This window comes from Amyelois transitella, chromosome Z (assembly GCF_032362555.1).
Source record: "Amyelois transitella isolate CPQ chromosome Z, ilAmyTran1.1, whole genome shotgun sequence".
Taxonomy (NCBI): domain Eukaryota; kingdom Metazoa; phylum Arthropoda; class Insecta; order Lepidoptera; family Pyralidae; genus Amyelois; species Amyelois transitella.
Genome location: NC_083535.1, coordinates 9272544 through 9297481, shown reverse-complemented (window position 1 = coordinate 9297481; position 24938 = coordinate 9272544). Strand labels below are relative to the sequence as shown.

The 24938-nt window shown below is 34.5% G+C and overlaps 1 protein-coding gene across 2 annotated transcripts in view; it reads right to left on the bottom strand.

Annotated features, from left to right (window-relative positions):
• Positions 1 to 24138, bottom strand: part of LOC106134067 (cyclic nucleotide-gated cation channel subunit A) — a 42857-nt gene extending 18719 nt beyond the window's left edge. The window contains exons 1-3 of one of the 2 annotated variants that reach the window (XM_013334022.2): positions 24010 to 24138; positions 6261 to 6378; positions 2695 to 2896 (exon numbers count right to left, since the gene is read on the bottom strand). In XM_013334022.2, coding sequence (XP_013189476.2) covers positions 2695 to 2896; positions 6261 to 6352 — 294 coding nt within the window. In that variant the 5' untranslated portion in view covers positions 6353 to 6378; positions 24010 to 24138. Of the gene's footprint in view, positions 1 to 885; positions 1235 to 2694; positions 2897 to 6260; positions 6379 to 24009 lie in introns of those variants that run through there. The other variant, XM_013334023.2, reaches the window with a different exon arrangement.
• Between the last annotated feature and the right edge of the window lie 800 nt (positions 24139 to 24938).

Below are 24938 nucleotides of genomic sequence, written 5' to 3'. Positions count from 1 at the left end.
TTTCTCAAAACCTTCTTGAATGCGAATGATAGTGGATATGTATGATACGACGTGATAACAAGGCGAAACTGAATAAGCTATAAATATTATTTATTAATAATATAAAAAAAATATTCTTCAAATTAATGACCAGAATTTGACCATTTCACTTCAATATTTTTGTAATGAAGATTATTTTTAGCCCGGGGTGGATCCTCAATTTGTATTTCAGGATCAAATGACGAAGGCCGTAGCCAGTGTCGTATAGATAGGAAATTGTCACGTGGTCGCGTCACGTACTTGTGTTGCTTAACACGTGTGGTTGGTAACATTTGACGTGTTACTACATATATGTATATAACATCTTTATATTCTTATGAATGAATTGCATTTAATTCCAAATATAATATTATCAATCTACCGCATCTCATATTTGTTTTCAAATACCTAAAATGAGTTGTTTAAAAATAATTGTATTAATATTACAATATCATTGATTACGATATGTTTGACAGATATACATAGGTACAATAATTGGAAACAGGTTGCGATGAGAGATAGACTACGGCTCATGACGGTACATTTAGGTCTATAATTTTTCTACTGCCGTATGGTTCCCGGCACAAATGGAAATAACAATAGGACCACTTCATCCCTTTCCATGGATGGAATAGGCTTTTAAACTAGAGTTTATTCTTTTAGGCGATGTGCTGGCAACCTACAATATTTATTTGAATCACCATTCTATCATTAAGCTGTTTGCTTAGCCGCAGCTTGCCGATCGTGGCCTATCAGTGTTTTCAACATTGTTGGCTCTGTCTACCCCGTAAGGGATAAAGACGTGACCATATGAATGTATGTAATTTTTCTGCTCACTGAACAATCAGATCTAGCAAGATTACTCACCGGGCCTAAACCACCCACGCTGTTCAGGCCGATCTTAGGAATGGTGTACACTGGACTCATCTCGTCCCGTCCGTTCCAGCCACAAGACACTCTTATTGCACTAAATCGACTTTTGTCCATCACAGAGTCTTCAAAACAAATGAAGTCATTACGTGAAATAGAGATCAGTATCACGTAATTGTTGAAGGCACGACAGCGAGTTAGCATGAACTTCAATGAAAGGTATTATCACTAATAGTTATGAGTGGCGAGTTAATTAAAACGACATGAAAGTTTCTACGTCCGTGTGTTGAAAAGTCGGAATGGGAATGAACGATAGATCCGAATTTATTAGATAGTCGGTGCGTGTTCAAGGCAGCGAAACAAAACAATGGGCAATGAGGAGTGGAGTCGCGCAACAGGCGGCATCCGATGGGCATCCGTGACGACTATCACATGGAGCATAGAAAGAAAAGAAGTCAAGCTACAAGTGATTACTAAATCTGATGAGGACTGGAGTAACGAAATTTGTGATCGAAGGTTGTAGAAAGATAATAAGCAGGACTTTGCTGTATTTAAGATGGTGACGATGAAATACTACCTACGTAAAGCCACACCCGGTGCGCTGTGTTATAAATGTACATATTAAAAAACTTCAAATAAAATAATATTTGCAATTCAGCAATGCTTACTGAAGAAAGAAAAGTCTACCTATGTAATTTAAAAGCATATCAGCTAACACGTTAATTTGACTTCATTGACGTAAAGTTTGGTGGACATAATGCTTTTTCCTCTAAATATGATGTACGCACATTCGCTGCGAGTTCACGCATACTTTTTCACTTGTAGCAGCCAAATATAAGTAAAATAAAACATCATTGAGATTGGGACCCCAAATCTTTTACTTGACTTGTGGCCTATCGATGTTTTGTGCTCATAGTCCCATAAATACTGATTGCCAGCAACGGCCACCGGTCAACCTAATATGTCTAATTGCCACTTTCAAAGTTAATGCATTAAGTTGATCATTTTCCGATGCTTCATCGCAATTACTCGGATATTTGTAATCAAAACGTTTTAGCTGGATTGAGGTTAAACAAACCTGATAAGTAGTTCTTTAATTTCTGAACTAAAAATAAACCACGATCTTAAGAACATCGTGAGGAAACAGAACAGGTACTTTTAGGAGATTGAATAAACCAACACTGTTGGGTTTTGAACCAAAGTCATATGGAGATCAGATAGTAGTGGCATCACTCCACTTCACCAGGGCACTTCAAAGACGCAAACACAGTAAACGTCATCAGACTATTTTTTTATGACTATCAATACATATTATAAAACAAAGTCGCTCTGCATCTATCAGTTTCAAAACATTTTTTTAAAAACATTTTGATGCAGTTTACTTATTTCCAATGTAATTTACAACAATTTAATACAAATAAGTTAGTGTAAATTACATTGGTATAATATTGTGTAAAATACAAATAAGGTTATACAAGTACCTATACAGAACACTCACAATGCGTACAATGCTTGTTGGCAATTAAAGTATAAAATAAAATAGATATGTGAAAAAAATAATTTAACTCGCCATATGTGAGGCCTATTAAGAGAAAAATATTTAAAATAGGGTTAATCAAAAAATATAAATATTTTTGTCCCTGTTCAAAAAACCGCCTGATTTTATGTCCCTACCGCTTATTGACCATACGATAGGGACTAGGGCTCAACTCACAGTGTTTGGACGCTAAGATTTGGAGTGATCAATGGCGGGTGAACATCTACATGTACATTATAATATATATCAAACAGTTAGACTCAACTGACCTCTTCAAAAGGCTCTATCCCGTCTTCCAACTGGTTCCTGTAATCGTTTGTCATTTGTGACGCGGAGGTGCCCTGCGTCACAGCTTTCTTTGGGTAATTCTGGGAGCTGGTGCTGGTGTCCCGGGAATTCAGGCCCGAGGGCCCGGGCGTAGGGCGCGGGCCTTGCGAGGACGATATGGTGAACACCTTCCCATCTCTGTACCTGGTGAGAATAAATTGAGGAAAGTTTAATGAGATAAAATTTTTAGGGAGTGGTCTTTGGGGACTTTGGTAGAGAAGAGGACTAGAGGTATATGAGGTAGAAGTAATAGAAGAAAATTAAAGGATTTTGTAGTCATTTTATAGATAGGTAGGTAATCATTATTTTGAAACGTAAAGAAAGATTTCCTAGTTTTTGTTTTTCTTGGTTATTGACGGAAAAGTCCCTTATTTGACCTCGGATTAATTACTACATTCGTACAAAATTTCACCAAAATCGGCCTAACGGTTTAGCAGTAATAATGTGTAAGACATACTGACCTCTTTTACTATATAAAAGGGGATCCTAAGTATCGATAACTTTAAATGGATTTACACTTATCTCGATAGGTAACTAATATATTTCATATAAAATTCAGGTATGCCAGACAAAAGGCGAAATTATTTGAACTATTATTGAAGTATTGCTTGTATTCTTAGAATAAGAAAGATTTCGATCTTACAAATGTCCAAAGATATTTTGATCATAAGACGATAATAATTGTCACCAATTACTCCTAGGTCACTTTGAAAAATACTTCTCAATAAGACTTTTAACCTTCAGATTTTATTTCTCGGTAAAGGTTAATTAATTTATTTCTGTACATTAAAATGTGTTGAGAAAATAGCAGTGGTATTACCACCTACAATTTTCTTTTGTGGTGTGTAATCTTAGATATCTGAACAACTGTTTCATTTTATTTGTCTGTGTGTTCAATCATCACGCTGAAACTACTGATTTGAATACGAAAAAAATTGAGTAATAAGCCGGATAAAAAGAAATTTACTTTGTCATTTCCCCACTAGTTATAAAACTTTGAAATAATAATAAAGTAATTTTCGCCACGCCACAACACGACAACGACAAAAAACAATGCGAGCAAAGCTGTGGGCAAAAGCTACTATACTTGTAATAATCTCTCGAATACAGCTGAACGTAGCCTTTTAGTATTTTCAATACTTTTGGCCCTGTCTTACCCTCAAAGGATAGAGACGTGATTTTTATGTATGTCTTACAATCTTGGTATAGTACAATATACCTTAATCTAAGCTCATGTACTTCGCCGAATTGTTTGTTTTAGAATTAGAATAATGACTTCGTGGGAATTGTTTACTTTTGACTGTAACTTATAATTAATTACCCAAATCATTATGACGACGGAAGCTATTCCTATGTTAGTAGATAGGTATATTATGTTTTAGTTCTTATAGTTTTCGTCAGAGAAGAATAACTCTATGTAAGTAGTAGGTTTATCTAAATACTCCACAAGTTATTTTAAGAAACTTATTACATAAATTGTACAAATTATCATAAGTTATTGCTGTTTTGTTTTTCTATTATAAATAATGTAATCACTAAATATTATAAATATTATTTTTATTTATTTCGTATCGTTTCATTTAGAAAGTATAACGTTTTACTTAGATTTCCACTTTTGTGAGTCTTTTATGACAGAAAAAATACAGGGACTGAAATATTGAAATACAAATTTTAAAATAATGTTTATTTACTTACATGCTGAAAATACCACCAAGAAAACACTATCATGAGAGAGAAAATTAATTGTGAACAAAGTCACACAGATTGAGCTACCCCCAAAGTAAGTTCGATACTCGTCTTAATTATGAAGCATTCAAGACCCAAGTTCATCAGTAAAAGTTTGTTTTCATGACCTAACCGCGGATCGAACCCAAGACTATTATTAGTTTACAATAAACATTATTTATGTAAATATGTGAATCCAACCACATATAACTAGGAAGCGATGCATGAATTGTGGTAAAGCCATATGATAACTGCAATTAAATCAACAATATTGTAAAAGGCATCCCTCCTGTCTGGATTAAATTTCAATTTTCAAGTTCATCAGCCGTCTGGTATGCACCGATATGAGTTTTCATTCGCAATATTGGAAAAGGTCTAGTCTCGTATAGTACACATATATATCATGCATTCCCTACCTCACCCTAGACAGCAGGGGAGCGCTGTGGTCAAACGTTTTGGTACTAAAATTAAAATTGATAAGCTTCGGTTTAAATTTGTTAGGGTAGACTGGAGCGTCGATGGGTGAAGGGTTACACAGCTCTATTATGCTAAATACGGTGGCACAGATTCAAATCCTACCGTGGTCATGTACTACTGGCCCTACGGTCATTGGCCTTACGGTGAAGGAAAACAACTTTAGGAAACGTGCACGTTCAATCAAATTAAAGTGTAAAAATAATCCAATATGGGTTGAGTTCCCCTAAATGGTTGACCAGACGAAAGTCGCTTTATATAAAAACCTTATAATTACTCAAACCAGGATCGTGGTCATACACGCACCTACGATTCCTCTCTAGAAAGATTTAGACGTCTCGGGATATACGCTAAAACGATGATGGGGTTTACAGTGCAACAATCGCTTATGTTGAGAATTCCAAGTTTGCAAGATTTTCCATGGATTGCATTTTACAATTTATGTGGGGCGAGAAGAAGAAACAATCTTGTCCAATTATAAAAAAAAATTAAGCGATCCGGCTAAAAGTGATTTTTGAGTCTTCTCTAGTTAATTCTAGAAAATTCATAAATAAACATATGCGAGCAAATATCCGAATACATTATTCGCACCTTCAAATTTCAGCTTTAACACGCACAATTTCTGGGTAAAGTGTCAATTTATTATAAGAAATGTAACATTTCCCGATAGAGCGTGGGGACTGGCGGTTCGTAGTCATGTCACGGAGGCGCCGTTCGAATTATGATGTTTACTTTATCCACTTATCAAACATCTATCTATGAAATCTTGCGTTCGCGAGGTTAGGTTACATACGCTCTTTGAATACTAATAATCATTTTTGGATAGTATCGAAGATTTCTTTTGTCTCAGAATGTCGGTTAACTTTTCTTTCTATAACTAGGTCAAAATTGTGACGTGTGTGTTATTTCATTCAACACAAAGAGAAATACATTGTATTAGAAAGGGGATGGAAAGCAGTGAATTCTAATGCTTCGTGCTTTTAAGTTTGGTAACTAAAGATAAATATATATATACATATATATCTTTTTAGTTATATAAATTTTAAGCGTATGTGTAAAATTTGGCATTTTGATCATCTTATCTATAATTTTTGAACTTTCGCGTTGCGATATAGGTACTATTTGTAAATAATATTACGTGTTTACTTCTTGTAGGGTAGACAGAGCGAATACTATCAAAAAGACTTTAGGTCACACATTTAGCTGGATGGGATAAATTATTAAGAAAGGCCATTTCTGTCGAATCCATCACTGGCACACAATAAATGTATTACTGGATATTCGATTTATATGATTTAAATAAACTCACGAGTACAAATGGTCGTCGTTGGCTGGAGAGCTACGCTTCTGGACGGAGTGTCGCGCGTCCCCGCGAGTGGCAGCTATGATGTATGCCCACATGGCGATCCCGGCCCACGCACATTAGGCTGAAAACAAACAACATTCATTTAAAAACTTACAAACGAACATTAAATGACCAGTAAAATTTATACCGACGTGAAATTAAAGTGATTGATCTAACAGTTTAAAGTTTAAATATAGTGTAAATATAAAACAAATGTTTAATATCAACAAGGGGCGGGGCGGTCTATATTCAGTGAACTTTTACTTTAGTCGCTGGTAACAACTCATTTTAATAAAAAAGCATTTTCTTCTTAACGATAGTCCCGGTTAAATTGTTAACTCTTTTTATAGGTGTCATGGGTGGGCTTTTTGGTATTTTGGATTGGGTAAGTCAGGTCTTCAAACGAAGCGACTCTTACGTGACTCGCTATCCTTGCAGGAAAACCTTATCAATAGAGTAAATGCGTAAAAGCTTTACTAGATTGAGTGTAAAAATGGAAGAACCCTTAAGGAAGACCGGGATACGAAACATATTAACCAAAACGAACCAGCATTGTTGAAAGGCATTCGGTCATATAACTTTAATCCTTCTCACAGCTAGTTTTTAATATTTAATACTCAGCCCAAAAAATGCTTAAAGTTAAAATTTAGGTGTTCCATCAAATATTTATAAATCTCATTATAAATTCGTACGGATTGTTGACTTGACCCTAAAATATAATCATACAGGATAAAACGAGAGCGGTCATTCAAAAAGTTTGGCATGCATTGGTCTGTTGGTGACCCGGCTTCAAAGACATGAATCCAGGTGTACCGAATAGGAATGGTAATTGTTGACCTTAGGTTTTACCTTTGAAATTAGCTGACTCTTTCTAAAGCATTTAAATTATTAATCTACGTGTCTCAATAGTTTTAAGTTTTAATCTACGTGTCTCAATAAAGTTCTTCCAATGTTGTAGTGTAGATGTAGGTAATATCTACACTACAACATTTGAAGTGCTATGCTATATTTGATTTAAAATTAAAAAAATGAAATGTTAAGCTTGAAATGTCTCTTCCCCAAACAAGATCAGTTCGTTCAACTCAACAACAATTTGCAAACAAAAATAATGTTATTTTCCATTGCAACAACAAACAATTTACGCTTGGATTAAAGAAGTATCAACAGAAAGATTAAAAACAATGTAGATAGCTTAATACAGGAGTTGTTAATTAAACACGTCTTGCCCGAGAAAATAATTAAATAAACACGGAGGAAAACGCGGCAACTGTAGAGTAGCCGTCATTACAAAAACAAAAAAAGTTGCCCTCCAACAATCGAGTGAGCCTTGTTCCGCGACACTTAATATTCTCAGCTCGCACTAGTGATGGGGGCTCAGCTTGGCCGGTATCGATTATCACGTAAAGCCTTATTTTACTGTGTTGCAGTTTATGGCACCATCACTGTCTAAGGACACAGTCTTAATATCACTATGGAGAAGACTTGCCAAAACAAAAAGTTCCTCATATATGATTGTTATGTCTGCCAAAAAGGTCTTCTGAGAAACAAGTAAATGGATAAACAAATAACAAATTTAATTGCTAAATATAAGGTTACGTTCAAATCCGTGAAATCGCGCAGTACCTACTTTACGTACGTTCGTTGTTATCTGTAGATGAACTTGACTCTCCCATGATTTAATTTTTATGGAGACGGGGTAGTATTAGTCATTTTAACTGGAGGCGACTGTACACAGGTTAAACCAAAACGTTAATGTACATTAACACTTATAATGATTAATAAACTAGTTTAAGTTTCTAACGAAAACAAGATTTAAAAAATTATACTTGGTAACTCGTTGTTTTATAAGTTATAGTTTTAGATTTTATGTAAATCAATGCTTACGGTAATATATATGAGATTCGCAGATAAACCCTTTATCCCTTTTGTTTAATTAAATATATAAGATAACTTAGTCTAATTCTGCTTAAAAATGGGAAATAATTGTTCATTTCGGTGAGTCTACTCTATTTCATTTACTTCAATGGCGATTTATAGGTAACATTATTACGACTGAAGTGTCAATAGTGATCCAATACCGCCAGGTCAAGAGGGGTTACACGTTTAACACCTATTATTAAGTAAGTTTGTAAAAAAATATTGATTTGAATGTCGCTTTATAATATATACTAAATATACTATTTGAATCTTAGTTCTATTATCAAGCTCAAAAGCTGAACGAGGCTTAAGTCTTTTCAAGACAGTTGGCTCTGTCTACCCCGCCAGGAATGTAGACGTGACTGTATGTATGTAGATTTTACAACAGAAAAACGCATAAGCTACAATATCGCACGAAGATGCGTGTAATAGATAAGGTTTTAAAATGTTTTCATACAGCCATATTAAAATTAAGGTAGTAAATTATCTTCTTAACCTTTTTCCTGCCTCCGTTGCATGGCAAGCATCGCTGTTCTTATCGCGCGTAAAACTATCGCTCTTTCGCTTTTTATTATGATGCTAAACGAGACAGCGAAACAATTCGCGCGTTCCATTTTTGAGAAAATATCTTGTGCCTATCGATCAGGTCACTTCCAACAATATTTTGCAAATATTACATACATACCTACATAATCACGCCTTTTTCGGGGACGGGTAGGCAGAGACTACATCTTTTGATGATTTCTGCATACTTGTTTCGCTTCGTCCACATTCATAACTTTTGCAAAGATAACCAAGTTTTATGACCGATAAACCACAATTTTAAAAAAATATAGGTAATTGTTGTATCGCACCGGACATGCAATAGATGCTGAGATTGTGGTAGATCATCTCTTACTAACGTATCCCAAAAAAATTAAACACACAGTGGTGTGTGTTTAATTTTTTAGGAGGGCTCCAAAATTCTAATTATGGAATTAGTAGTTCCCAAAAACTAAGATATATATTTAATTTATTTGGCTCGCTAATTGGATGAACAACAAACAACTTCTCACAAATTGAAATTTCAGCGCATACGTTGTTTATCTGCATGCTGAGTGGATACAGTATTCATATGTATGATGTCAATAAATATATTTTAAGAAATTATAACACAGATTTTGTTTTTACATGCACATTAACACGTTGATATACCTTGCGGGGTAGACAGAGCCCACAGTCTTCAAAAGACTGTAAGGCCACGTTCAGCTACCTATATGGATCAATGATCGTATTGAGATTAAAATTGTGACAAGTTGCCAGCCCATTGCCCAAAAGAATCCCTAGTATTAGTCTTTTCCTTAGTCGCCTTTTACGACATCCATGGGAAAGATGATGCTATTCTCAAACCAGGAACCACACGCCACTTAGTTTTAGTTTGTCCTAATACGTTAAATATAATGTAAGATATATTTTACAAAGATTGCGATACGCTCCGTTCCCTTGCTTATCTCCTAATAATGACCGGAATGATTCGATAGCACAAATAACATACAAAACTTAAAATAAATGAGAGTCCTTGAGGTGCTAAAAATAAAAGTCATCCGATCACGTAGAACGGTAACGGTAACAGCATAAAAATGTTGCGGCAGAGGTCGCCTAAAAGGATCTTAATATTCATGCCGAACACATTGGTCCGGTGGCAACATGAGAATAGTTTATAATTGATACCATCGGAAAGGATGTGGATTCATTTCCTATCTCTGGTGGATAAATAATTAGTGTGGTTGATGAAACTTAAGAAAATTTTAAGTAATTTGAAAAAAAATAAAAGTCAAAAATTTCCCATGAACTTTCATAAAACGTGGACAGTTGATGTGTAAATATGGTCAAATAAAAACTTTCATTGTAAGATATTTTACTAAGGTAAGTTAGTACATAGTTCTAGTTAATTTAACCAAAATCTAAAAAAAAACGTTGTCGGAATCGCTTGCTTCTACTAAAAAGAGCAATTACTTAATACTACACACTAACTACTTTAATTGTTTAAAATAATACAATAGGTACACCTATAATTTTCAAAACAAAAAGACGAACCCAACAAAATCTGAAGGCGTCGTTCAGCCTTAGAGAACTGTAATCAACTTTATTCAATGGCAAAACAGGAGAAGCCTTTATTTTAAATGCGTGAAAAGGTTTGAAATAAAATACTTTTCACATTTGTTTTTTTTAAGAAGCAATTTTGTAAACAGCTTAGTAGTAAAGTTACTAGGCGTCTTGTGACTATTGGCTCTGTTAACCCCGCACTTATGTATGAGTAAAGGCATTGTGAAAAGATTATTACGAAAATGCACTACTAATGACTTGTGATTTAAACTTTTGGAGTATCCAAAACCGCACGGCAGGTGTAAAGCTATAAGTTTCAATTATTACGGAGCCTTATCTTCGTCACAGAGTTGGTGCGTGCAATAGAAATCAATGCCAAATCAAAACATACGGTTACTGTACGTTTATTATCAATATCACCGTTATCACTATTGGTTGGAATCAACCTGATAATCCGACCGCGTTTGCACGGACCTACCTGAATGGTTTTAGTATTTTTCTTAAAGTATTTTAAATGTTTTGTCTTATAAATAATACCAGCTGTTCCGGCAAACGTTGTTTTGCCATATAAATAATTTTAAGTATTTTGTAGTTTAAAATAAATGTTGGACAACCCTTATCACTTAGGGGTATGAAAAATAGATGTCGGCCGATTCTCAAACCTACTCAATATGCTCACAAAATTTAATGAGAATCGGTCAAGCCGTTTCGGAGGAGTACGGGAACGAACATTGTGACACGAGAATTTTATATATAATATTTATAAAAAGCGATTCTTTCATCAAACTAAACAGCTGAACGTAGCCTATCAGTCTTTTCAAGATGTTGGCTTTGTCTACCCCGCTAGGAATAAAGACGTGATTTTGGGTATGTACGAACGACCAAAGATTTTTAAAAGTAGGCTATTTTAACCATGACGCTATCAAAAAGTAAAAACAGTTATATTTAAAACAGCTTAATTGTTTAATACTGGTATCTTTATGCTACTTCTTACGAAGATACTTTTAAGGTGAAATTGGATACGTTCGTAAGATCACAAACCCAATTTGACAAGGTGATATCGATTTTCTCTTACTAATTGAAAGTTCATTCACGTCAACAATGAAAGGATGATGAAAGATGACTAAAGACGCATTGTATCGGGAGTGTTTATACTCTTATAAATAGCTGATGCTTATAGTGGTTTGATAAAATGTTAGAAATATACATCAGTAACGTTCAGAAGGTGGTGAAAATAATAATATTTATATCTTTAAGTAAAGAATGTATAACATTGGAAAATAAAGCGGTATCTTACTTTATATTATAAAATTGAAACTTTATAAGTCCTGCGTTTATTATTATTTTCTTTCACTCAAAAGCAATGACATGCTAGATACATAGTTTATACACCTGCTTAAGATCTGGGATGCGAGCGGAGCCGCAGGTGGGAGCTAGTTCCAAATGTCGTTTCTGATCCAGCATTTTAGAATAAGACTTAATCTCTATTTCTTTCACAGATATCCCAAAATGCAACTAAGGTACTAACTTTCAGTTTGTTTCAAAACCATAAGCTGCTGTATCGAATTGACAAAACCAATTTATTTTCCGAATAACGTGAAGGCAATTTTGATATCGTTTGAATTTGAAAATGGCGACCCCATAGCTCGATTCGCGGAAATAACGAAACAAAAATGAGAAACGTGTACGAGGAAACTCAGTTGGAATATTGTTAATCATACCTGAATGTTTACCTAGTTAGACAACTTTATTCAGACGAAGATAACTAGGGAACTTCAGTGGGAAATATGAACTTGATTATGATATTCCATTTTCAAGTTCAAGTTCGTTCAATCATAAAATAAATAAACTGGCTTGCGCGAGCTGCTAAGTTAATAAAATACTTTTCTTGGCTTCGCTGTGTTTAGAAAGCAAAATTTCACAGCGCGTGTACCAGCTTGCCTTCAGAACTTTTGTTGGCACTATAGATATTATTCCGATATCTACGGTGCATTTTATAGTTAGCACTCTAAAACAAATATTGGATTTGTATTCTATCCTTTGCCAATTTTCAAATGGAACGTCGGTGTCAAAGTGGTTTTGGTATCTGATTAAAAAAAAGAAAAGCCATCACATTGGGAAACCCTCCCTTTGAAGTTTTTTAAAAGCGTACTCATTTCGTGGTACAGTCCAAAACGTAAATAAACATAAATACATACATAACATACATAATGATAACGTCTATATCCCTTGTGGGGTAGACAGAACCAACAGTCTTGAAAAGACTAATTGGCCACCTTCAGCTATTTGGCTTTATGATAGAATTTAAATTCAAATAGTGACAGGTTGATAGCCCATCGCCTACAAAAGAATCACAAGTTTGTAAGCCTATCCCTTAGTCGCCTTTTATGACATCCATGGGAAAGAGATGGAGTGGTCCTATTAGCCACGGCACTAATAAACATAAATAGAGTGGAAAATTCAACAAAAATTTTATCGGAAAGTAATTACACTTAAACAAGGAAATATGAGAAAATAATGGCTTTTGCCGAAGCCTATAAAGCACAAGCTTTTGTATATTCTTTTTATTTTGATGAATAATTATTATGAACAACACAGCCTGTATATTTAATAACCTTTTTTACAGTATTAATTACTCATGATTATTTTCTGAGCTATGTTAATTCATATAAATCTAAATAATTCAAAACAACAAAAGTGCCTTTTTATTCTTGAAACTAGGAGTAACATGTTGCCGTTTTGCAATTAACGCATATTTATACACAGATTTGTAAAGTTATTAAATAAAATAAAAATTATAAGATAATGACTAGGTATCAATAGCAACGACAGACCAGTACCTATTTACCACTTCTAATATCTAGTTTTATTTGCGTTTTCTATGCGCACATTAATTTGAATGCAGCGACTCCCTTAAGGTCAGGGAGTCGCTGCATTCAAATTAATGTGTAACATGCTTTGCTGGATATTAGTTTAAAATGTTCCACAAAGTTTGTTCGGTGCTTGAACTTGAAAGCGTGTGTACCTACTCTGTGTTTATGTTCTGCCTCCTGCTCGGGGCTACGTAACCATGAAACTGATATCTCTTACCAGTAAACATAAACTGAACCGAATAACTATGACTTCATATTTATCTATGTGGGACGTTTAATGGGTAAAATAGTTACGAGATGTAAACGGGACACGTGATAGCTAAGAAATAATAATCGTTATTTAGCCAATAACAAAAGAGTAAATATTTTTAAACTGTCTTACATCTGTATTTATTCAATTGGAAGTAGATTTTGACCGCGATTATGTTTACATGAGACTTTCCAGCAAAATGTTTTATCTCGAGTATACTTAATTGGCACATGCACTCCTAAACCACGCACATAAAACGTAGGTACGTACCAAATTTTAATCTCTAGACCATGCGGTTTGGGTTCCATGCGGTTTAAAGTGAAACAAACTTGTTTGCAACCTAACTCACTCCTTCGCACCGCATTAGACGCAATATCTCAATATCAATAACCAAAGCGATCACTGCGGCGAAGGAATACAGCGTATGCGGCGCGGCCAATCCTGACACTCCCCTTTAGACAACCCGGTACAAAATTGACGGGTTGACTCGTTTAGAAGTTAACTTCCCGAGCTATTTTATTAACAAGTTAAGTACAAAGGGCGCAACTTTATTTTTATTTAGGCATTTATCCCCTTGTTCTTTGGAAACTCGGTCTATATTTAGGTATCTCTCATTAAGAAGTTCAATTAACTAAGTAGGACTTTCTCGGTATATTTAATGTTGTCTTGTGAATTCCGTTACGTCTCATCACAGAGCACAATCGAAGAGTTTTTTGTTTTGTGGGGCAAATGTTGCTTATAAAGCTAAGAAGAGATTAAGTGTAAATACACCATATCATTATGGCATTTTGTTTATCTGTCGGGAGAAGCCTGAAATTAAAACAATAAAAATTTATCACGGGTAAGCAGAGACAATATTCATGCTTGTATGGCAAGAAGCCCACGTGTAAAAGCTTTATTATGGTATGAAATTCATTAATTCCGTTGATTGACTTTTTAAATTTCCTATTAGAAGAGGGACTGGGCGATCACTACATTTTTTCTTCGCTCGCATACAATTTAAATACTATTTTTTAGGAAATGGAAATAAAATATAAATATAATGACGTGATTTGCGAAAGTCAACGCGGTAAGAAGAGACGTATAATGTATTGGTACACTGGCTTTAGTTTCATGGTAGTGTTTACAATAAGCCTACTCTTCTTCTTCCTCCTGGCTATAGTCTGGTACATCTTCTCCACTCTAGAGAGGAGCTCGATACGCGCCTTTGACCATGGATTCTGGATTAGGTATTGTAGGTTTTTATACGAAGCGACTCCCTTCTGACCTCCGCAACCATTGAAAGGAAACAGGACCTCAATGCGTATTGGATTATAGTTGCACATTCAGTTGACTGAATGTGCAGTTTCCTCGAAATATTTCTCTCACACTAAGAGCACCAGTAAGTATTCGAACTAATGTAAGGTCATAACTCCGAAAAAAGTGATTGGTACAATGTTGATTTGAGGTGGGATTTGAACCTATGCTTTCGCGCATCGTGCATTTGAACCAGGCACCTTACTGACATTCTATTTACTTAATTATGAGTCCATATATGTACATAAGAAGATATAGTCCAAAGATTAACATAGTCTCTCAGAACTATAATAATATATTTTGATCAAACAGGAGCGAAGTCAAGTAACAGCTGTATTGTAATTCTCATCCCGGTTCATCCCGGCTTCGTCAAATTACAAACTGGCTTTAATTTATTCTGCAATTATGAGACGTCTGTCTAGACCCTCATATTTATTTCGGGAAGGCGTCCCGGCGACATGTTTGATTGATTACGGGAACATTCAATTTCTTTTCATGATGACCTTAGGAGATCGGAGGACAGTAGATGTTGGTACAATATATAGAAATAGACACAGAATGTAATTTAGACTGTTAAGTATTATTTTGTCCCGATTATAAGTATCAGTATTATATACATAGAGGTACATAATCACTTATTGCGGGGTAGTCAGAGTCAAACAAAATGTGTGGTTTAATGATGGAATTGAAATTAAAATAATGACAGATTGCTAGCTTATCGCCTACAAGAAGAATCTCAAATTTATTAGCCATTCCTTTAGTCGAATGGAATTGTCGTATGGAATGGTTCTATTCTCGATTCTAAAGGGCCAGGAACTACACGGCAGTGTCAGTATAAAATCGAATACATCTTACTGGAGAGCTCTGATAAGAAAAAAATCCGTTAATTTTCGTTTCGATGGTAATTTCGTTAAAACCTCTCTTAATACACCTTAGAATACAAAAATACATAGACTGGAACCTACATGCGAAATTTCAAATCGCTAAAGCGATATAATATATAGCTCTAGCGATTTGAAATTAGCAATAATAAAAAAAAATCATATTATGATTGTAATATGGAAGTGATAAGCCTTAGAAATTTCAATTTTAAAATTTATATGTGAATAAATGATAAGATTTTACACGGTGTGAACATATGGAATTTAATATCACGTTTTTCCAACAACAAGAAGATGAATCAGCATACTCCAATCCGTTGCTAAGGAAATGCCATATTTTATTTTCCATTGATCAATAGAATCATCAATTATCCGGCTGGTTGGTTATCAATCATCTTTACAACACAATCTGCAGAAATTCAAATGTGCGTGGTAAATTTTAAGAAAATAATAGGTAAAAATCTTTATTAATAACTGAATTGTGGATTGATACAATATTAACATAAAATAATTGTTATGTACGTATGTAATACCTATATTGTTTTCAACGTTTTAATTCTTTTATGATTGTTCTGTTTCGAACTCAAATTTACACCAACATTTTCAGCAGTTTATTGTTCGAGTAATAAAAAAATATATTATTATATGTTTCCCACTTATTAAAGTGACGTGCCGTGTGGTATTCAGTACTTTTAAAAAAGGACATCTCTGTGATCATCTGTCTACCCCTTAGTTATAATGACGCAACAATTAAACTTATGTATTTATGTGGCTAAATTGTGGATTGTGGCTTATCTATTGTAGTTTTTATGTATGTAGGTATATTTTATTTTATATTTTTTGTAGCTATAAATATATTTATTTAGTTTGACCCCCCCAGATAAAGTTCTTTGTCAGTCCCAATGGTTGACTGATAGATAATGCTTTGAGCACTAGCATTAAGTCCGCCAAGTGTGCTATACATTTGTATTATGTGCAATAAAGTTTAAGTAAATAAATAAATACTTAACATTGATTCAAATAAATATATGGAGACGATGTAGAAATGAAATAAGAATTATAATAAGCGTATTACACAACGGAGCATGTTAGCATACAAACGTGATCGAAGCGTCCCTGGAGCGTTTCATTTGATTAATCCTCACCCCTCACACGAAGGAAGACCATGTATTTATCTTTCCATATTTCTCGCTTCCGGAAAAAAAAACAACTGCATAATACGGCACTTTGCGACTTCGCTTGTTGAGTATATAGGTAGCCATTTTTTTCTACTTTGCCTGAAACGTTACTTTATATATGTATATATAAGTACACTAACTGCGCCCTGGGGCTTCGCTTCCTAGGGTATTTCAAGATAAAAGTGTAATTATCCGTGCATCAAATTTTATCAAAATTCTACCAGTAGATCTTACGTGACAGTGTTACAAACATAAATACACCATCTTTACCTAACTAACGCATTTATAATATGAGTAAGAAGAAAGTAGAATATTAAAAGCAATATGAACCTAGTATACCTACTTACACTCGTTATAAGTTACTGTGTGTTTATGAATGTCACTACAACAGTTTTGCCACAAATAAATTTCTTTGTAGTCGGTAATTATGTCCTTAAGGTCCGGTCACATCATCCAGATAGCGTGGGTGCGAGGAAGCTATCAATTACACAGTATGTAGCTATGACTATGAATGTCTTGGATGTCCAATAGATTAGTGGCGCCATTGATTGCTTAAACCTATCTGAGTTTACGGTCATGAAATGGCAATTCTAATAGAGTTTTAGATTTTGTATCTATGTTTATGTTTATGAAAAAATATTTTAAATTTCGCGACAAAGTTTGTATAATGTATTGCACTCAGTTACACTAAAATTGATAAACTAAATTTACACTGAAAACAAAATGTAGGTACTCTCAATGTATTCATGTGTGAACCTGTGGTTAATGGTGTTGATTTTACATTTATCTATATTTACATTTTAAACTGTTTATTTATTGTATTGTTAAATTGTTTGTTGACCCCAATAAACTAAAAAAAGTAAGCTTTATACATGGTGTTTGATTTATATCAAAATCTGAAATTAAAAATGATGATGATATATATAATAATATACCTGATACATGCATACTGGTTATTTAGATTGTTGCATAAAAAAGATTCATAAACAAGATAAAATACAATTTACATCTATTTGATAATTTAAATAAAGCTTGTGAATATTTTTCGTATGTAAGGGCTGTGCATAGTAGTGAACCTGCACTAAAGCGTCCCAATAATTAATGCAGGAAAGGTTGTAATTTATTCATTAGAATCCTTTTACCTTTTCAAAGGACGCTATTAAATTCAAATTAACTCTGTTTGTAGGTACCTATTAATGAACTATGAATAAAAAAACAAGTTTTGATTATCATCTTGTTTAATGAGTACTATCAAACTATATATATCTTATTTGTTAAGTTTCAGATAAGTGATTCATTTTGTAGTCTTTGCGGGACTGTTGACTCTGTCTACCCCTTAAAAGATGAAGACATGATTTAATTTAGTAAATACTTAAGTTCTAATAATTAAAATTCAACATGAAATACTTCTTAAAGAGTGCATTATTACCATAACCCTTTATTTTTATGTATTACTGGGTGTTGGTCTTTGGTATGTAGCCCGGTAGTATGCGACGCCTTTTTCATCTCGGGAAAAACTATCGCTGTCTCGTTTCATGGCATAATTAAAAGCGAAAAAGCGATAGTTTTTGCGCGGTAAAATCGGCTTTGCGCGTGCCATGTGACAGGGGCTTGATTGACGTGTACCAAGTATCATCGACTCAATTAACCCGTGATTTGAGGGGGTCTGGTATGGGCTCATGGTGTCCATTGTAATTATTGAACATATAAACTCACATAGTACTGAGATTATTAATTAGACGGCCTCTGTGGCGCAGCGGTAGTACGCTTGTCTGTGACACTGGAGGTCCCGGTTTCGATTCCCGGCCAGGGCATGATGAGAAAAGAACTTTTTCTGATTAGCCTGGGTCTTGGATGTTTATATATATGTATATATAAGTTTGTTTTATAAAATATATTATCGTTGAGTTAGTATCTCGTTACACAAGTCTCGAATTTACTTCGAGGCTAACTTCAATATGTGTAATTTGTCCTGTATATATATTTATATTTATTTATTTATTAACTCAAATATTTTATTGAAATGTATTCTCATGCGTGTAGTTTAACGTTGCCTTTCAGTCTTCTCGAGACTCTTGGCTTTGTCTGCCCCGTTACCCTTAATAACGTGATATACTTATTACTGTATGTATGTAAAGTCTCGTATGACAATCATCCCGCTCAATACATAGGTATATTGGTGTGACAGTACATTATCTTACATAAAAAACGTAACACTACTATCGTCTCTATCGATAAGGTTTTCATGATCACGATTTGTTTATTTAGTTACATAAGTTTGAGCACGTTTGTTTGTAATCGTTTCTGAAAATAGCTGGTGTCGCGGCGGTTCAGTCAGAATAAAGGAAATTAAAAGGTCATGGTTTAAAAAGGTAACTTAAATTTTGCCGCATCCCAACAGGCTTAAAAAGTCTGAAGGGTCACGTTCAGCTGTATGGCTCAATGATGGAATCGAGATTCAAATAGAGAGCTTATCGCCTGAAAGAAAAATCTTAAGTTTATTAGCATTTCCCTTAGTAAACTTGTACAACATCCATGGGAGAGATATGTAGTGGTTCAGTACTATTATAAAGTGCGGGGGAACCACACGGCGGCACTCATATATACATATTACATCTCTAATTAGCTCGAAGTGCATGGCCACAGTTGAACCAAGAGCGCCTCTAAGGAGAACCCACAACCAGGACTAAATTCAAAAGGATAATTGAAGTGCTTGGTCGACACACAGAAACCTTCCAATTTCAAAAGCAAGACATGTCCTGGATTTATTTAAGACATACGCGACAACATTATTTGCCTCAAATAACTCTGAAAAGGAATCTAAAGACAATTTGCAATATACAGTAAATACTCGTATAAATTTTGCCGCAGGTAGGTACATTTGTTTTATAGAGCTTTCTTTATTAATAGAGATCAGAGATCGTGGCATGTGGAAAGATGTAATATCAGCCTAACTCTTCGTCGAAAGAGAAGTGATTTTATGTATTTTTTGTTACTATGTATTCTGGTTTGGTAGCTAAGAAAAAGTCAGCGGTAGTATGTGCCAGTTGCATCTATTACTGTGGTTTTCAGCATCAAGTGAAGTCATTGTTTGAATCTCAATCCATCAATAATTCTTAAAGCTGAACGCTACTAATACTTAAAGTTTACGCCACACAGGATAAAGATGATTATATGTTTGTTATTTTATAATTTCAAGATGTTATGTCAATAAAATGTTTTACGTAGAAATGTGAGTGGGTGAGATATCCACTGAGACTATTATGCGGCAGCAGATTCCTTACAACCTCCGAAGCGCGTCTCGGTCTTATTCAATTTGGGCGGAATGGAATGCACTCACCGAGAAAATAGCATTGATTTCATTTTATTGGTGACATGAGAGAATAGTAGCATTGCATTTGACATTTTGATATCGAAATAGTACCTCTTTTGCCTGCAATTCTGCCAGTGTTTGATAAAAAAAACGGGGCGGTGGAAATTCCGGAAAATTCTCTCTTGGAGTTATCAAGGAGTACTTGCCAATTTTTAGGTTCTTTACATACATTATAGATACGTTTTATAAAACGTTACAGTTATAAAATGATGCTTTTGAGTAAACATTTAAACAACTTGCCAAATAAAGTGTTCTTTTTCTAGTTTTTCCTTCCCATCGTAAAATATTTTTTTCCACTGCTTGCAGATCGATAAGCATTAACACTACCTATTTTTCATTCGCCTTTTTTATTGCATCCTAATGACCTATTTGAGGGGCAACATTAGGCCTAAACACCCTCGATAATGATGCAAAAATTTGTAGTCATGTCAGAAATAAACACTTGCTTCAAATAATAAAAACAAAACAGAAAATAATATTTTCTTTTCTAGGTAAATCAAGTAAATGGAATGCTCATTACGGGAATGCCCAGTTTTTCATTGTAATTTAAGTAAGGTTCGGGTTACTGAAAAGGTAGCAAATACTCGTTGTATTTTATATTATCTCATCCGGAGATAGAAGCAAAAAGTTGTAAATACATTGGAAAAGATGCTGAAAAAGACACCTAAGTGTATAATTCCAACTTTTCCGCGCCATTAGTATTAGTTTTTTGTTACTTCTTTGGGATTAGAATGGGTTTGAGCACAGAGCACAGAATCGAGCGAGGTTAAGATTTTCTGCTCTGTATTACTGAATGATGTACCATGACCATGGATAGATTAAGGAAAATCCCTTAAACTTTTAAGACATTACATATATTCTTTATCCATTCTTTTTACATAAGTATGTATATTCCTATGTGATGTACAAAAGGTGGCCTTTATCGGATTAATACAATCTCTTTCAGGCCTTTAGTATTAGAATATATAACATAGCTTATTTAATTAAAATAACACCGTGCCGTGGTATTGTTTCTGCTCTGAACTACAAAGGTCTCGTGTTAGATTCCCGGTCTCCAAATAAGAAACTTTATAATTGGCCTTGGTCTTGAATGTTTATTGTTTATATTTATATAAGCTTTATTACGAAAATACGAGTATATATAACGTTGAGTAAGTACCAAAATAAGTTTAATTCTTTAGCGCCTTTGCTAAGTAACACAAAATATACATACTTCGTCTACAAGGGACTATATAATTTGTTGATCCTGCACAAAACTGCCGAAGGCTTTGCACAGCAGCACAACTATAAAATACCCACAAACCATGACCAGTTTAGCAATAAGTTTCCCCTGGCAAGGTGAATAGGAGAATCAATTTAATTCACTTGAAACCCAGCTGAGGTAATTCCCATTAATTGTGGGCTCTCTTTCGCCTTCCACGGGAGGGGGGAGGGGAGAGGTAAGGGAGCCTGGACTATTAACTAATTAACCAAACGCAATGGGACTGATTTCTTCTAAATCTAACTGTCGACTCGTTTTCATATGTTGACATTATTTTAATGTAAGCGTGAGTTAAAATAACATTAGATTTTTGATGAATATTATTAACTATTTCTAATGGTTATTTTGTTGTTGATGTGCTGAAACTGCTTCTCTTAAATGTGCTGATCGCCTTGGTCGTATTCTCTATCGGAGGTCGGTATTAAAACTTCGATACTCGTCTGAATCAAATTAAAAAGTATACACATAATCACGTTATTATCCCTCATGAGGTAGAGCCAACAGACTTGAAAAGGCAAAAAGATCACTTTCGACTGTATTTAATGAGGATTTAAATAGATGCTAAAAAACATCGTATACAATAACAATACCAAGTTTATTTAGACATCAAGTCAACATTGTCATAATCTAACTAGTAGTTATTGTTGTATTTTTTTAAAAATAATGTTCATATTATATAAATGCTAGTCGAGTTTATAGCGAACTATCCCTCAATATTGCAGCCTCAAACAGGGGCAGTCTGTGGCTATCGGCGTTCGTACTAATCTAAATTGGTTTTGGTGAGTTAGCTGAGAAGCTGCGATAGGTAGTTAGTTAGTAAGTGAGTTAGTAACACTGTGGTATACCTATCAATTTTCACCTCTAGTGAGCGCTATAACGTTTAGTAGGTACAAATTGCATCAAGTTTTCCTGTGGAAAGGTTTCAGATTCTCTGTATGTATGTACTTATGTTTGTCCGCGATTATCTCGTGTTTGACTGAACCAATTTTGATGCGGTTTTTAGGAAAGTGTTTGTTACACGTTTTAGAAGAGTTTAGAAAACTAGTTTAACCGACCTCAATAAAGGAGGATATTGATCGGAAGAGATCCTCTTTTTATTACAATTTTTTGTAATCTAAACAGGATCTCCTCCAATTGCGGACGGTTATGGCAGAGCCATAGGAACAGTTCAGAAGTACCGAAAATGTTGATTAAGTAAAAATATGGTAAGATGTACATAATCTCTTTCTACCCCTCCGGAAAGAAAACCCTCTATGTGAAGCTCGTTATGATAATTTAAGTATGTATTTTATGGTGGGGATAAATGAGTCTCATAAAATTAAGATCCATCATTGACATCGGCGCGAATATTTAGTAAGTGACAATATCGTTAGGCTTTAGGATTACATTGGTACAAACCCAAGGAAAACATAGAATGAAAACAGTGTGATGTACAGAAATAAAACCGTTCGGGTACGATATGTTTTTGAAAAAAAATTAAGTAAAAATTAAATATGTTATGTTTCCGTTTGTTGCTTTTTACAAATTATTAAACCACAAGTTACTGGCCGGTTTTCTTCTTCTATTCTTTTATATTAGAAAAGGGTTTTGTCATGCAGTGACTAAGTGTATCACCCCCGTAAGGTAAGTAGATCATTTTCATCCATAAATAAGTTTAATTTGTATTAATCAAGTTTAATTCTATCACTAAGCCAAACAGCTGAGCGTGGCCTATCAGTCTTTTCAAGACTGGTGGCTCTGTCTACCGCGCTAGGGATATAGACGTAATCATATGTATGTATGTAAGTTGTATTTTTCAAAAAAATTAATGTATAACATTACATTTTATTTTATATTTTGATTCGTTGTCTGGCCCATTTTGTTATTTTATGAGGAGATATCTATTTAAATATAATCATGAAAGATGTTTGTTGTGTGTTGTTAAAGAACTTGTTGGATATCAATAAAATTTTTTTCCTTGCGTATTTTATCACACGCAAACTGGCATTCCGTGATGTGTGCGTTATATATTCAATCATCATCAGTTATGATGATTTATGCATCTCGATGAAGACAGACGTATTCTCGCATACGTTTATAATATGGTGGAAGCTCATGGCAGGAGATTATTGCCTGACAAGAACAAGTTAATAAAGGTAGGTAACATGCTGTTGATTGGTTCTTGTGCATTCTTATGCAGGTATTATTTTTTTACGTGCCTATTTTCGGCGGTTTGTGATACGGCCTCGGCCGGCAAACGAATCGTCACTGATCAAAGTAGGTATATTCAAACAATCCTCAAAGATTAAACATTGGATTGATCATTGGTTATCACACAAATACGAATTATTCAATTTGCTAAATAAACATGAAAACACTGAAATGAAATGCTTGCCCAAACATTTGCAGACAAAACCGCTGTCCGTAAATTTGCGAATTTTAATGAAACGAAGTTTTCCATTAACGTAGGTATAGTTAGACTAACATAATTCCACATAACAAACAGTCTTGATGGCCACTTAGAGCACTTCTTATCCGCTAGAATTTTTATTGCTGTCATTTTATTATCGCATGCCTTTATGAAACGTTATGAAGGAAAAGTTATGCGAAATATACGTACCTCGTAGTGGCCGGTTTCCGATTTAATTTCGGATCGGGGATGTGAAATGTGAGGAAAAACACATGTTAGAGAGTTTGAAGTTGGCGGCGTACGGCGTGCCGGCGAGGAACGCGTCGTTCGCGCTCGGAGGGCGGAAAGCTTCTGGCGTTTCAGCCTTCAGCGCGCGATGTCGCTTGTCGCATCGCCTCGTCGCGCCGCGGCTTCAAACGCACCCATATCGCGAAAGACATCATTATTGTTTATTTCCGATTTACTGTTTCGAATTGACATGTTTGCTCATGCGGTTATTTTGAGCTTTAGTCGTGTTAATATGCTTCAATGCTGTATTATAAAGTGTTTGTTTACGTCTGGCTAGGATGCATTTAGGTATGGAATATTAATTATACACCTACGACGTGCTTCTCAGATGGATAGGCTGATAGATGACGTTTTTATCAGAATTGTAAATGCAGGAAATAAATTGAATTCAATAAAAACTTGAACAACCTATTTGTAGAGGCAACTACATTAAAGGTTGAGTGTATAAAAGCAAAACGTATTATTTTGTGCCGATCTGATATCTATATACAATACATGTCAAATCGAAAAGGTAAACTGACGGTAGGAAGAGTTTCATTGAATTTATTTATAAAAAGGTAGCTAAAGTAATTTTTGTTTCTTATTAGGGTGGTCTTTGTTTGATTAGAATAGGATTACTTATACTTACTAGCTTAATGACTGGTGAATGTCGTAGAAGACAACTAAGCACTGAAAGCACTAACAACATTTAGCATAAAAGGTATAGAATCTATACCGTAACTGTACCGTAAAGTTAACTCTGCGTTAATGGTTGACTGTTACATAATTTTTTTATATGCTGTAAAATAAATATTATTTTGATAATTTACATACCTCTTTTACGCCGAAGATACCAGTGGTTGAATTCAATA